General features: G+C 42.4%; 1 protein-coding gene across 5 annotated transcripts in view; it reads right to left on the minus strand.

The window, feature by feature from the left end:
* Positions 1-11,463, minus strand: part of LOC117401943 (dedicator of cytokinesis protein 7-like) — a 57,357-nt gene extending 45,894 nt beyond the window's left edge. For all 5 annotated transcript variants that reach the window (XM_059007907.1, XM_059007910.1, XM_059007909.1 and 2 more), the window contains exons 1-3: positions 11,334-11,463; positions 2,579-2,669; positions 80-261 (exon numbers count right to left, since the gene is read on the minus strand). In XM_059007907.1, coding sequence (XP_058863890.1) covers positions 80-261; positions 2,579-2,669; positions 11,334-11,383 — 323 coding nt within the window. In that variant the 5' untranslated portion in view covers positions 11,384-11,463. The remainder of the gene's footprint in view (positions 1-79; positions 262-2,578; positions 2,670-11,333) is intronic.
* Positions 11,464-14,951: the final 3,488 nt, after the last annotated feature.

The following is a 14,951-nucleotide window of genomic DNA, read 5'->3' on the forward strand; positions in this document are numbered from 1 at the left end:
GAATTGTATTGCATCGGTCACATGACACTGAGCTGGCAGTATCAGAGCTCTGCTCCCTCTTTCTCTCTCTCTCACTCACTCCTCCTCCTCGTCCGGTAGGCCTGGCTCCAGTGTCCGGCACTCCCTGGGCTCCAGCGCCACCTCCAGGTCATCCGGGGGGAAGTCGAAGAGCTCTCGGAGGGGACCAGGTCCCACCGCGGGGGGGTGTGTGCTCAGATAGTCCTCGAAATCCACCGGCTCCACCACCTCCGTCAGGGGCACCTGCAAAACACACACGGCCAGACATACACTGTGAAGCATGAAATGCAAAACGTGCACAATTACTCGGTTTATATACAACACATGCAGTAACCAGGGATGGAAATAAGACTCCTGTTGCACAGCGGTTTTGATCCAATCCTGGTTTTGCTTTGAGTTTAATAAGACACACACTTGAGCTTGTTAGCTATACACACTGTGGCTAATCAAGCTCGTAGTAAAGTCTGGAATGGGTGAAACCGCTATGCAACAGGAGTCTGATTTCCATCCCTGTATATAAGAGAGCACCAAACTGCATGCTGGTAAAAGGCCAAGATGAAAAAAAAATTACGAACAAACTCAGCATTCTGAATAGAAGCCAGAAGTGAGTTCTATAGAATTTCAAACAAGTTCCTGGAAATAAGAGACTGTTATGAACAGATCTCATAGTACGGGCATGTTTGTAAGGGATAAGTAACTCAGACAAGTAAGCAGGACCATGGCATTCATTATCAATCTCTCTCTGCTCCAGCTGCATGGGAATATTATTAATATGACTGAATGGACACTGTCCCAGAAATGTAATATAGCTGGTTACTTTGATTGTATATTAAAAAAAAAAAAAAAAAAAACGACTAGACAAAGTTTTAATATCAGCTACAATAAACCGGACAAGCGCAGATTGAACATCCTGAGTTCAAGAGGTCTCTTGGGAACTCTCTGTATTAAGAGGCAGGGGTACAGCGGCGGTCTGTGTGGTTTAGCGGTTTTTACAGCGGTTTCCTCTTAGTCGTGAATAACAGCCTCCTTCTCCAATCCACTTCCTGTACTTGCAAAAAAAAAAAAAGCAACTCTGAATTGAAGTAATGCTGCTGTATCTAAAAAAAAAGAAATGTATTTTTAGTCTTGCAAGGAAGTATTCTGGTTTGTAGGTTTCTCATGGTAACTTCTGTTATCTATGGCACAGCCCTTAGAAAAGTTTACCAATGTGTTTTTGACACGCTTTCCCCTGGTTATACAATCCATTTACCAGAGTTTATCCTGGTTTGCCATGTTTATTAACATGCTTTACTAGACCTCGCTATTCTTTACCATACTATGCTGTTTTATACTTTGCTATGTTTTTACGATGGGAAACTTTTACAAGGGAGTACCTGGTCTAAGCAGCAACTTGCTAACAACTACCTGTCACACTCTGAGAGCGTGATTGTCCGTTTCCAAAAAGCAGGACTTATCAAGTACTAGCCTTACTGGGATTAACTGTCAACACCAACCCCCCGAACCTGGGACCCCCGGACCACCCCAACCCCTCTGAACCAATCTTCACAGGAATCTGGTTCCTCAACAGATTTCTCAAGAGAAATACATACAGGAAAATACAACAATGAGGGTGTCTGTCTTCCTGAAGAAAATATGTCAGAAATGCAGTCGCCCCCCCCGCCCCCCCGCCCCCCGCCCTGCCTCTGGAGACATGCGTGCTCAGAGTGAGCGGTCAGGGGAAAGTAAACTGTGAGTGTAACCCTCCGCCCCTAAACCCAGCCGCACAGAGTAGCACTCACACCTCCCCTGTCCACAACACAAGCATTCTCCCACACAGCACTGGACGTGCTGTTCCTGCAGGGGCAGCAAGGGGGCGCAATGCCCAGCTGTTCAGTGAACATTATCAACTCCAGTACAGGGCTCTCTCAGGATTGAAGTAATGAAACCTACATCTGCCAACCCCATTCAATACAGAACTGCTGGGAAACTTCCTTTAAAAATATAAATCGCTTAGAGTTTATTCTTCCTGGCGATTGTTTGATATTACGGTATTTTTTATTGGTTAAGTCAACAACAGGGACGGCTGCTTTAGAAATGATTTTGATACAGTATTTACGAATGGACTTATTTTAAATGAATATATATATATATATATATATATATATATATATATATATATATATATATATATATATATATTTTAAATTATATACCGTGACATATTTACTGTTTTCCAAAAAGAAAGGAACTTTTAAATCAATTAGATTTTTTTTTTATTGTTTATGAATTTATAGTGTATTTCAATTAAAAAAAACAAATAATAAAATCAGTACAGTACTGATATTGAATTAACCAGAAGGATAAAAAAAATAGCACAAGACAGAACAAATGATAGAAAGACAGACAAAAAAAAGAACAAAACGAAAACAGAAAGAAAAAAGAATGACAGAAAGCAAAGAGCGACAGGAGGAAAGGATCAGAACAGAACAGAAAGCACAGAACGACACAGAGCAAGCCAAAAGCAGCCGCACAGACAGAGAGGGAGTGTTTGGCAGGGAGGTATGAGCAGCTGTTCACTCACAGATTGCTGGGAGCCGCTCCTTTTTTTGGACAGCTGAGGAGACCCTCCATATTCCCGGGAAACCTGCTTCCTCACTTCAGCTGCCACCGTCCTGAGAGAGAGAGAGAGAGACAGAGAGAGAGAGAGAGATATTCACTGTCTCGCTGAGAGAAAGGCCAGGAATTCACCTCTGCCAGCCTGCAGTTCCGATCCCGCTGCAGTGCAAGACGGCCTGGGTAGATATCAATGAGACACCCCCTGGATATTTATTCGGCCTCCATCAAACTCAAAACCCTCTGCAAATCGCACGGGTTGGAAATAAGACTCCTATTGCATAGCAGTTTTACCCATTCAAGGTTTTAATGCAAGCTTGATAAGCCGCAGTGTACAGGTAACAAGCTCAGGTGCGTCTTTTTATTAAACTCACAGTGAAACCAGGAATGGATCACACTGCTTGCAAGCTGAGTCTCATTTCCATCCCTGTTCTGGGAACAAGCAACTTTTTTTGTTTTTTTATTTCACAGAAATTTTAGAGAAGGAGGTGCTGGTTTATAAAAAGGGAGGGGCGATCAATGGGTTACCTAGTCATGTTGCTGAAGGAGACTCTTCTTCACACAGAGAGTGGTGAGGGGATGGAATGGGTTACCTAGTCATGTTGCTGAAGGAGACTCTTCTTCACACAGAGAGTGGTGAGGGGATGGAATGGGTTACCTAGTCATGTTGCTGAAGGAGACTCTTCTTCACACAGAGAGTGGGGAGGGGATGGAATGGGTTACCTAGTCATGTTGCTGAAGGAGACTCTTCACACAGAGAGTGGTGAGGGGATGGAATGGGTTGCCTAGTCATGTTGCTGAAGGAGACTCTTCTTCACACAGAGAGTGGTGAGGGGATGGAATGGGTTACCTAGTCATGTTGCTGAAGGAGACTCTTCTTCACACAGAGAGTGGGGAGGGGATGGAATGGGTTACCTAGTCATGTTGCTGAAGGAGACTCTTCTTCACACAGAGAGTGGTGAGGGGATGGAATGGGTTGCCTAGTCATGTTGCTGAAGGAGACTCTTCTTCACACAGAGAGTGGGGAGGGGATGGAATGGGTTGCCTAGTCATGGTGCTGAAGGAGACTCTTCTTCACACAGAGAGTGGTGAGGGGATGGAATGGGTTGCCTAGTCATGTTGCTGAAGGAGACTCCTCTTCACACAGAGAGTGGTGAGGGGATGGAATGGGTTACCTAGTCATGTTGCTGAAGGAGACTCCTCTTCACACAGAGAGTGGTGAGGGGATGGAATGGGTTACCTAGTCATGTTGCTGAAGGAGACTCTTCTTCACACAGAGAGTGGTGAGGGGATGGAATGGGTTACCTAGTCATGTTGCTGAAGGAGACTCTTCTTCACACAGAGAGTGGGGAGGGGATGGAATGGGTTACCTAGTCATGTTGCTGAAGGAGACTCTTCTTCACACAGAGAGTGGTGAGGGGATGGAATGGGTTACCTAGTCATGTTGCTGAAGGAGACTCTTCTTCACACAGAGAGTGGGGAGGGGATGGAATGGGTTACCTAGTCATGTTGCTGAAGGAGACTCTTCTTCACACAGAGAGTGGTGAGGGGATGGAATGGGTTACCTAGTCATGTTGCTGAAGGAGACTCTTCTTCACACAGAGAGTGGTGAGGGGATGGAATGGGTTACCTAGTCATGTTGCTGAAGGAGACTCTTCTTCACACAGAGAGTGGTGAGGGGATGGAATGGGTTACCTAGTCATGTTGCTGAAGGAGACTCTTCTTCACACAGAGAGTGGTGAGGGGATGGAATGGGTTACCTAGTCATGTTGCTGAAGGAGACTCTTCTTCACACAGAGAGTGGTGAGGGGATGGAATGGGTTACCTAGTCATGTTGCTGAAGGAGACTCTTCTTCACACAGAGAGTGGGGAGGGGATGGAATGGGTTGCCTAGTCATGTTGCTGATGCTGAATCACTGGGATCCTTTAAGACCCGAAAAGATCTAAATTATGTTCGTACAGAACCCTAAAATTCCAAGCGATGCAAACCCTCTGGCCAGAGCTGTACATGTGTTTGATTTTTGTGCATGTCTCTGAACGAAAGAATGAAAGTCTGCCAGAATAACCATACGAATCCGTTCACAAAGGAAAGCCTGTAGTTTTATTACTAAATAAGAAACACCCAGCCTGCTATTAGGCCTGAGTCTGCGCCAATGCTCCAAAATTACGTTGCAATGACTAACTGCAACTGTCTCTCTCGAATTATTCAGAAAGCCCAAGCACCCGAGGGAGGGGTGCAGTGTACAGCACACCAGGGTGGGGCACTTGACTCCGAGCGAGGCTGCAGCACAGCCAACAAAATCTGGGTGTTAACTTCTCACGCATTTTCATATAAAACAATTCACGAACCCAGCCAACACTACAGGTAGACATTAGATCATCGACTGCTGTATGTTTCACCGGTATTTAGCTTCTAGAGTTTAACTCCAATGCCCATTTCCGTATCACATCAAGGCTTCGCCACCTTTCTATATTATTATTTTATTTTCAAATCCAGCCTCGCAAGCCAGAATTTTTCGTAAGCAGAACATTGTGTTGGACAGGGAAGGGAATCTAGTTACTGAATTTTTTTTTTTTCTCTCATTTTCAAAACTGCTTGGGCATCAGGGGGTTAATATCCTATTCCACGTGTACGACTGTCTGTTCATCGTTCGTCGTGCTGAATTTGGACAGCGCAGGCTGCTGCCAGAGTGGTTTGTGTAATCCACTGGAGACTGCATTGCGTCTTATCTCTCGGACGAGCTTCGGGGGGTCATTCGTTTCCCATGGATCGCCTGGCTGCAGATGTGAAAATGAATTATTCCTGCCCTCGCTGTCGCTTGTTGAGAAACAAGCACACAAGCGTTCTCTCCCGCGGCTTCTGCTCTGGAAGACGCTGTGAAGTCGGAGATGAAGTCTGTGACGGATGGAGCCAGCTGCTGAAACCACTGAGAGCTACAGTAGCACATCAGGTTTTACAGCACCGACGTTGTGGAATGATCTGCCACGATTTGTAAGGGAGGCACCATCTGTTGCTGCTTTTTAAATTAAGATTAAAAGACGCATTTTTATAATTTAGCAGACGTATTTAAAAAAAATACAATTACACAGCAGTCAGTCGCATATCGGACTGCGGAGGGACCAGAGAAAGGGTGGAGATGTAAAAAGTCAGATAAATGAATCCTGTTTTAAACCCCATTACACACAGCTGTAACCATTACTATAGTCACACAATTGTTTTGAGATTCAGCTTTTACCAGGGAGCTCCTCTAAATCCCTTGTTTAGAGAGATACAGGGTATGAATGCTTGTGACAGGGTAGCCGTCTGCCGCGCGGGTGCGTGCATTCGCTGCTGAGTGACAGGCAGGAGATCGAGACGGAGGCTGATACGCCCCCTGCAGGCGAACAGGATTTATTTACATATCAACACACTGAACAGCTCACGTGACACTACCAGCAATGGTACAGCACGGAGCACACACAACACACTGTACAAAAACTTTGGTGGGATCTCTGAACTAATCTTCACAATATACATTTGCACAAAAAGCCCGGGTAATTTACACAGCAGCAAAATGCATCGGTTTACGAAAAAAAAACGGATTACTGTACTACATTTAAATAAAACTATAATTATCACTGCTTTTTAAAGCAATAATTAAAATGACTTACTATTTCACTGTATGCAATTTAAGGAGGCGTTAGTATTTTGTCATCTTTGACTTGTTTTGTATGTTATTCAGGCGATTTATCTCGAAAGGCGCTGTAGAAGTAAGATTGATTGACTATCGCAAAAGCATCGGTGCCCAAAGAATTGACTGGGGTTGTAATGACCTAAAAAGAAGGGCTCTTAATAGGGCTTTAAAACGTTTAAACGCTATCCTATTTACACAAGGAATTGAGCAGCTGTTCAAACGGTTTCTTCTTCAAACACATTTGAGAGCGACTCGAGCATCACGAGGAGGAAACTGACAATCTGGACGACCAGGTCCAACCTAGTCAGTACGTTTGAAACCCTGTTTCGTGCACCTCCTTGCAAAAAAACTAAAAGTTAGCATTAAAAGTTATTTGTGGGACTCGTATGTACCTTAACGGGATAACACTTTTTACTATTTTCTTACCTGGCTTAAAAAAAAAAAAGTTAGGAATTTAGTTCCGATTTACTTTCCGATTACTCTCAAACTTTTTTTAAATATATATATTATTTTCCGTATATAACAGCTCTGAGCGCCAGCACAGGGTCTTAAAGGAGGTCCATGTTACTTGTAATTTGTTTTCATGTTGTATAAAGTCACAGCTGGACTCTGTTCAGAATCTCAGAGTCTCTTGTCTGTTGTTTTGAGCTTTCTCATTAGTCACACCCCCCCCAGGCTACAGGAAGCCCCACATTCATCAGACACTTGGGAGAGGAGAGGAGCGAGGGGCCCCCCCCCCGACAGAATCGCTTGGAACGAACAAAACAAAATGAGTCCTGATTTCACAATCTTTCAAGCTGCCCAGTGCCTTAAGGTCAACAGCATCTCCTGCTTACATAGCCTCACCTCGATCTCAATGCTTCTTCGAAACAAACCAGCACCGCTTCAAAAGCATCAAGCAGGCAAACATGACCACGCTTCTATTCATTCATGTAAAGACCGATGCATCAAGGACTACTCTACAGAATCTCTCTCTGGTCTTACATAGGCCATTTGATATGGGAACCAGCTTTATTTTATTATTTATTTCTTAGCAGACGCCCTTATCCAGTGAGACTTACAATTGTTACAAGATATCACATTATTTTTACATACAATTAACCATTTATACAGTTGGGTTTTCACTGGAGCAATCTAGGTAAAGTACCTTGCTCAAGGGTACAGCAGCAGTGTCTCCCACCTGGGGTCGAACCCACGACCCTCTGGTCAAGAGTCCAGAGCCCTAACCACTACTCCACACTGCTTCCCCAATGACATTATACTACTGCAGCACTTGTGTTGCCATTACAAGCCAACTTGGAGAAGTACTGTAGTAATATTTTGTTTTTAAATATATTGAAAGACTATCAATGCAAAAGTCATGTTGATCCCAGCAGTAAAAACATAAAGACTGCGAGTGAGCGATTTCTGCTAGGCACTCCTTTTGTCGAACCACGCACTGCGCACCCAGCACCACGCAGGGTTAAATTACACCGCTCAGCAAAGCCAGGAAAACCGGCAACGCTCTCCACCCTTTCCTGGATTTCCTCGTCGCAACAGATCTGGAAATGGGTTAGACTTCTTTAAAACACAAACAAACAGACCTATCCAGCAAGCTCGGACTGCAGCACGCCGGTGAAGCCGAATGTGTACTGTAAATATGCCGAGTCTGCGATAACATGCCGTACACACAAGCCTCTTTCATGATTAGCAGGTTTAAATCTGTCATCAAGACAAGAAGCCAGCCAGCAGGCTGTACCGACGCAGAACGACACTCTCGTCAGATCTGGGGAGATTGAAACGAAGCACTGGATGCAAAAATGTGTCTGTGGAAATAGTCCTACTGCTAAAGAATGCGCTTTGCAATGACACTTAAATGTGCTTGGCGAGACTTTAAACCTTACACTAAAAATAACTTTTCATGTATTTAACAGATGCCGGAAGCTGATGTCTTATTAATGAACAAAGGGATTTAAAGGGATTTTGCCATGGTCTGCTGTTTAAATGCACGCTTCCTTAAATAACTGAAACGATAAATAATCCCTTCTTAAAAAAGACAAGACACCCACTAGTGCAGCGACAGCCCAAATTTTATTCATTTACAGCTACGACTTGGGGGGTTATCTGTTCGTTATTGTAGTTATATACATAACAATGCCCAGTGTTGAAACAGACAGCAGCATCGTCCACTCAACACCACAGCAGCTAAACACATTCCTAAACAAATGTATTACTACAGTTAAAATGCAGTAATACTGGATCACGTTTTAACAAGCATGAAAACATGGGGTGGGGGGGTGGCCCCTTTTTTTTGGGGGGGGGGGGGGTAGCCCCTTTGTCATCCCTTATTTAGCCCCCCCCCAAAAAAAGTTTGACAACTCTGTCTTAAACCAAGAGCTTTTAATCACTTTCTTAACCCTTACAGTCCTGAATTATTTTTGGCCGAGCTGAAGAACACAAAAGGAATTTCACCAAAATATTTGAATTGTGTAACGGGAGTATTTTAAAAACTTTGAACTGTGCTATGGCTAGACAGCTCACAACACAACACAGCTCACCTCAGGAGGCTGTGTGGTCCAGTGGTTAAAGAAAAGGGCTTGTAACCAGGAGGTCCCCGGTTCAAATCCCACCTCAGCCACTGACTCATTGTGTGACCCTGAGCAAGTCACTTAACCTCCTTGTGTTCCGTCTTTCGGGTGAGACGTAGTTGTAAGTGACTCTGCAGCTGATGCATAGTTCACACACCCTAGTTTCTGTAAGTCGCCTTGGATAAAGGCGTCTGCTAAATAAACAAATAATAATAATAATAACACTGCACACTTAAGTGAGCTGCATCACTCCCTCTCATTCTGAGCTCACAGTTTCATCACAAGGGTCTCTGGTCCCTTTCGTTTCCCTCCTTCGCTGACGATGTACTGCAAAGGCGAAGCAGCCCAAGGAACCACAACGAGATGCCTTTTAAATTATTCACATGCATTGCAGCGCAGTCAGACCAGGGCTGTTTGTCACTGCAGCAGAACAGTGGAGCATTGTCGTTGATCAAAATACACAATAGCAGCAGGATCCTATTCCACAGCACAGTGCTAGGCACTTGCTTTGTAACGAGACCCAGGATCACACAAGCAGTCCAGTGTCATCGCGATGCAGACAGGCACCAGGGTGATTCACCAATCATTGAATGTGTGATTGAGGCTGGCAGAATAAACTCAGCGATGCTCAATAACCAATGAATGCCTCCTTAACTGCTGACGAAGAGAAGGGTCCCATGCTTTTACATTTCCCGTTATAATTCATAATGCCGGTTTGCCAGGCCTTCTTCCACAGTTCAGTCCAGAGGTGGTACTTCCACTCCTGGTCTTTGTTCCAACCCTGTTCTAAATCGTTGAATTGATCCAATTAAATCCGCATTTAGACCGGAAGATCCAGTGTTACCTGTTAAACCTGGAGTGGAATAGCCCTCCAGGACTGGGATTGATTGGACATCCCTGGGTTAGCCTTCTGCGCACTCTGGCTTTATTATTATTATTATTATTATTATTATTATTATTATTATTATTATTATTATTATTATTATTTATTTCTTAGCAGACGCCCTTATCCAGGGCGACTTACAATTATTACAAGATTTCACATTATACAGATATCACATTATTTTTACCTACAATTACCCATTTATACAGTTGGGTTTTTACTGGAGCAATCTAGGTAAAGTACCTTGCTCAAGGGTACAGCAGCAGTGTCCCCCACTGGGGATTGAACCCACAACCCTCCGGTCAAGAGTCCAGAGCCCTAACCACTACTCCACACCGCTGCTTATTAGACAGAAGGCTGCGTTTGCACTCCAGTTTGTTTGCCCCCCCGTGTTTCCGCACAGTATCAGTAAACATGACTGAAAATGAAATGCAATATTCCTGTGCGCATCTAATCAAAACTGGCCGAGCAGGTTTGGCAACACAAGGGCATAGCATTGGTAAAACGACACAAAAGGGTAGTATTTTTTAACATGCTTCATTTTGAAAACACACACTCGCGCCAACACTATAGTTTCCTAAACTACACTGCAGTAAATACAACACTATCTGGAAACGATCGTGTTTTGAGGACGGCGCTACGGTATTTTCGTACAGTACAGAAAACAGATGGCAAGGTGCCAGTAAAGATCCTACTCGAGACAGGTAGCATATGCGGTTTTGTATTGCTTTGTTGTTTTGAACCCAAAAAGACACGACCTCCTTTTAATACAAGCCGGTTATCTGGAAAACTGGAGCACGAAATGAAACGGGTTTTCAAACTACACCGTGTGAAATTGTGTTCGACAACAGGAAATGGTACACAATGCATTCTCAAACCGACCAGACGAAAACGCAAAGTGACACCGGCTTCAGTTTTAAGAAAGAGAGAAAAGTACTTCATTATAATGATTACAAAACGGTCCGTCTTTAAAACGGACTGTCTTTAACTTTAACTTCTTCTAAATACAAAATAATGCCCACAAACTTTTTATAGGGTTTTTTTCTCACGTACCCCGCCCGTAATACATGTTGTTAAAACATAAAAACGACAATGGTACTCATTATAATTATATATATTTTTTTTATTACTTTGAAATATTATTATATAATAAAATATGTTTGTGTTGCTTAAATAAAAACCTGAACCTCAAAAAACACTTTTTAAAAACAGGAACAATTATTTAAAAAAGCATTGTCGCTGTACTTTGTCAAATCAGTTTGGATTAATTACGGAACACAGAGATGACTGGATCGAAAACTCCCAGTACAGTACAATGCAAACCAGACCACCAACAAACAACAAAAGAAACGATTGTTATGCCAAAAGTTACTGCAAAGCCTTTTAAAGCTTTTATATATAAAAAATAATACTAAAAAAAATTGGCATTCATGTCAGATTTCAATTCATTGCTAAATCAGTGGGGAGTCAGAGAAGTGGACAAAACAAAGACATCTTAAAAAAACGTCTTTAAAAGGTTAAACGAACGCGTTTGAACCCGAGTCCGCTCCGGTGCTGTAAATACATTCATCGGAAAGAATGTTGCTGTTTGTGACGTACCTGTTTATTTTATGCGCGAAAGCCCTTCGCTCTGTATTCGAAGCTGCCATCGTTCCTTCCCCATTCACCTTGTGTTCTGTTTCTGCCTGAGAGATTCGATTTCGATTATTCGAAGGGTGCTTTCCTCTTTCCTGCTGCGGGCAACACTGTGGCCAGTGTCGCCCCCTGGGCGGGAGGAACGGGAATTTCACAGGATTTCACAATTACATTCGTATTCTGCTCCCGGCTGTGTTATCATTTACAAACATCGCAAATTAATCTCTAAAATAATTTCCAGTTATCTAAAAAAAATATTTACACAGAGAATTGTGAGGGTCCCAGTAATGTTGTTGAAGCTGACACCCTGGGGATCCTTCAAGAAGCTGCTTGATGAGATTCTGGGATCAATAAGCTACTAACAACCAAACGAGGAAGATGGGCTGAATGGCCTCCTCTCGTTTGTAAGCTTTCTTATGTTCTAATAAAATATCTCTAAATGAACAGGACGTTATTTAGGAGCTAGGTATGAAAACACGATTTTAAAGATATCTGTATCAGTTTGTAAAGACAGGGTTTTATTACTTAAAAGTAAATTATCTGCTTCCTGTGCAATCCCGTGTTTCCTTTTAAAATATCACTGTTCACCTAATCACACGCAGCGCCTACAAAGGTACCACGAAATGTTCCTGTCTGGATAACTGAGGAAGCCGGCACCTCTGGTCACTATTTTTTTTATTTAAAAACGCTTATTCACTGCCAAACATGAACTACTTTAGATGTGTAATGGCTGCAGTATAGTATACTGGCCTCAGGTTTAGGGTCTGGGTGTTTGGAGAGGATTATTCACTGTTTTATTAATGTGATAACCACAGTGCAGTGGCCTGACAGGAGCATTTGGTGGTACTTTGTAAGGACAGCGCTTTGGCACGGCCAGGGTCCCTAGTTATATAACGGACCTCTTATCCCCCTCCATCCCTGGGAGGAAGCTTAGATCCTCTGGATTGTTAAAATGCATGATTCCGAGACGTTTCAGCTGTGTGGAGCTTACCGCCAACTTTCATTAGAGAATTATTAGTTTATTTAGCAGACGCCTTTATCCAAGGCGACTTACAGAGACTAGGGTGTGTGAGCTATGCATCAGCTGCAGAGTCACTTACAACTACGTCTCACCCGAAAGACGGAGCACAAGGAGGTTAAGTGACTTGCTCAGGGTCACACAATGAATCAGTGGTTGAGGTGGGATTTGAACCAGGGACCTCCTGGTTACAAGCCCTTTTCTTTAACCACTAGACCACACAGCCTCCTATAGAATCCACAACAGTAATTTAAAACTACCCTGGCTTAAGACGCATTTGTTCGCTGTATTAACTGATTTGACTGCAGTCTGTACTGTATTATAATACATCGTACTGTTATGATGATCGATTTTTACCTATATTTACCTATTTTATTGTATTTTTTATTTATGTATTTATAGAATTTAACTGATTAATTGTTATTCATGTTTTTTTTGTAATTCTGATTTGTGTTTTGTACAGCGCCTTGAGACACCTCGGTCTGAAAGGCGCTATAATACATTTAAGTTATTATTATTATTATTATTATTATTATTATTATTATAATATCTTCATTTCAGTTTTAGATAGCTCAAAAATTAAATTAAGATATCTTCAAAATGGGCTGTTTTACAGATATCTCTGATTCATTTAAGACTGCGAATGATTTACAGATATGTCTGAACAGTTCAAGATATCTTGAAATGCAATTTGAGGATATCGCGATATGATCATTTGTCTTGCCTTAGAAAACTACACGTGACGGGTACAACTGGAAATGATTAAATAGAGTAATTATTAAATAAATAAATAAATAAATAAATAAATAAACGTTTCAACTATTAAATTGTATTTTTAAAGGTTACTTATTTATAAAATGTGGTACATGATATTACAATGACCACAGCACAGATGAATACGACATTAGTCATTTTTGAATAAAAGATTAGTGTGCTCAGAATCCCCAAATAAAATTCATATAAAATGTGTACATGGTTTGACTCGTGCAGCGTGTACTGCAACGTGTACGGCTGAATGCGTTATAAGCTCAATGCTGCCATCTACTGGATTGAAACTGAACAGCGTTACCTGTAGCCAGTGCAGCACAGCCGCATTGTGTCTTCAGTAACTACAGAGACGCCAGCGAAGCATTTACACAAGATTCTGAGACTTCCATTTGAATGGGGTCTTGACAGCATCGCTGGCCAAATAGGGGATGTCGATGGGGGGGTCTGTGCACATTTCAAATACATGCCATCAAACTCTTGCAATAAGGATAAATGACATTTTAGCACATGTATAAATAGGCTGTGTGGTCCAGTGGTTAAAGAAAAGGGCTTGTAACCAGGCGGTCCCCGGTTCAAATCTCAGCTCAGCCACTGACTCACTGTGTGACCCTGAGCAAGTCACTTCACCTCCTTGTGCTCCGTCTTTCGGGTGAGACGTAGTTGTAAGTGACTGCAGCTGATGCATAGTTCACACACCCTAGTCTCTGTAAGTCGCCTTGGATAAAGGCGTCTGCTAAATAAACAAATAATATATATATATATATATATATATATATATATATATATATATATATATATATATATATATATATATATATATATATTAAAAGAATCCAAGTAGTTAAAAAAATATATAGCGCACCACATGCAAAATGTAACGAAATTTACGCCCTCAACAGAGCCGCCGGCTGTATTAACACCTGTTTGACTATTTTTTATCTGTTTGACTATCAAAGCAGTATCTGGAGGGTTCCTAGGGCAAGTTTCAACTGGTATATAAACTCTCGGTTACCTGTTGCCAGTGTAAAAGCATGTGCTTCCATACACTGGCATGACTCAGCCTGCGATATATAAACCACCTTTTTTTTTTTTTATTAGGATACCTGTGCATTTTTCAGCGGTTCCCTCTTCCTCCAGAAACCGTCCTCCGCTGTGCTCAAAGTCCTTGGAATCAGTTCTGTGTTCCGTCTCTCCGGGAGTAAGGGAGAGAAGAGATCTTCATTCGACCCACAGTACTGACTCGCCATCCTTTCCCATGCACACTGCCGCTACCTTTCTGGACGCTGTAGTCTCCTGATAGGCTGATATTAGTGGCCCCCGATGAAAAAAATGGCCCGAAGGTTTAAATTGGGGTTCATTTATGGTATGAGACTAGTTCATGTTTAATAATGGATCAATAAGCTACTAACAACCAAACGAGCAACATGGACCGAATGGCCTCCTCTCGTTTGTAAACTGTAAACTCGTTTTAACAGAATACTGCTCACTGCGATTTTGACCCATGGTGTGTGTTGGAATTGATTTACGAGAAACAGTAATTGGAACAGGGAATTGATTTTAAAAATGATTTTGGAATTGGAATTGGAAAACAGAACTCGACCCCAACCCTGTACAGAACCCCCTCCATTGGAACATTAATACATAAGCTGATCACAGTTGATAATAAGATGGGGACCCCCTAATTATATATGCATGACATCACTTCTGGGAATCCCCCTTTCACACCAGAGGCTCTGGTTCCCCTTTCAGAGTTCTATTCATACCCTTTTTTAAATCAAGAGGCTGGTGCACAACGC

The sequence above is a fragment of the Acipenser ruthenus genome, chromosome 36 (genome assembly GCF_902713425.1).
Source record: "Acipenser ruthenus chromosome 36, fAciRut3.2 maternal haplotype, whole genome shotgun sequence".
In the NCBI taxonomy this organism is placed as follows: Eukaryota; Metazoa; Chordata; class Actinopteri; order Acipenseriformes; family Acipenseridae; genus Acipenser; species Acipenser ruthenus.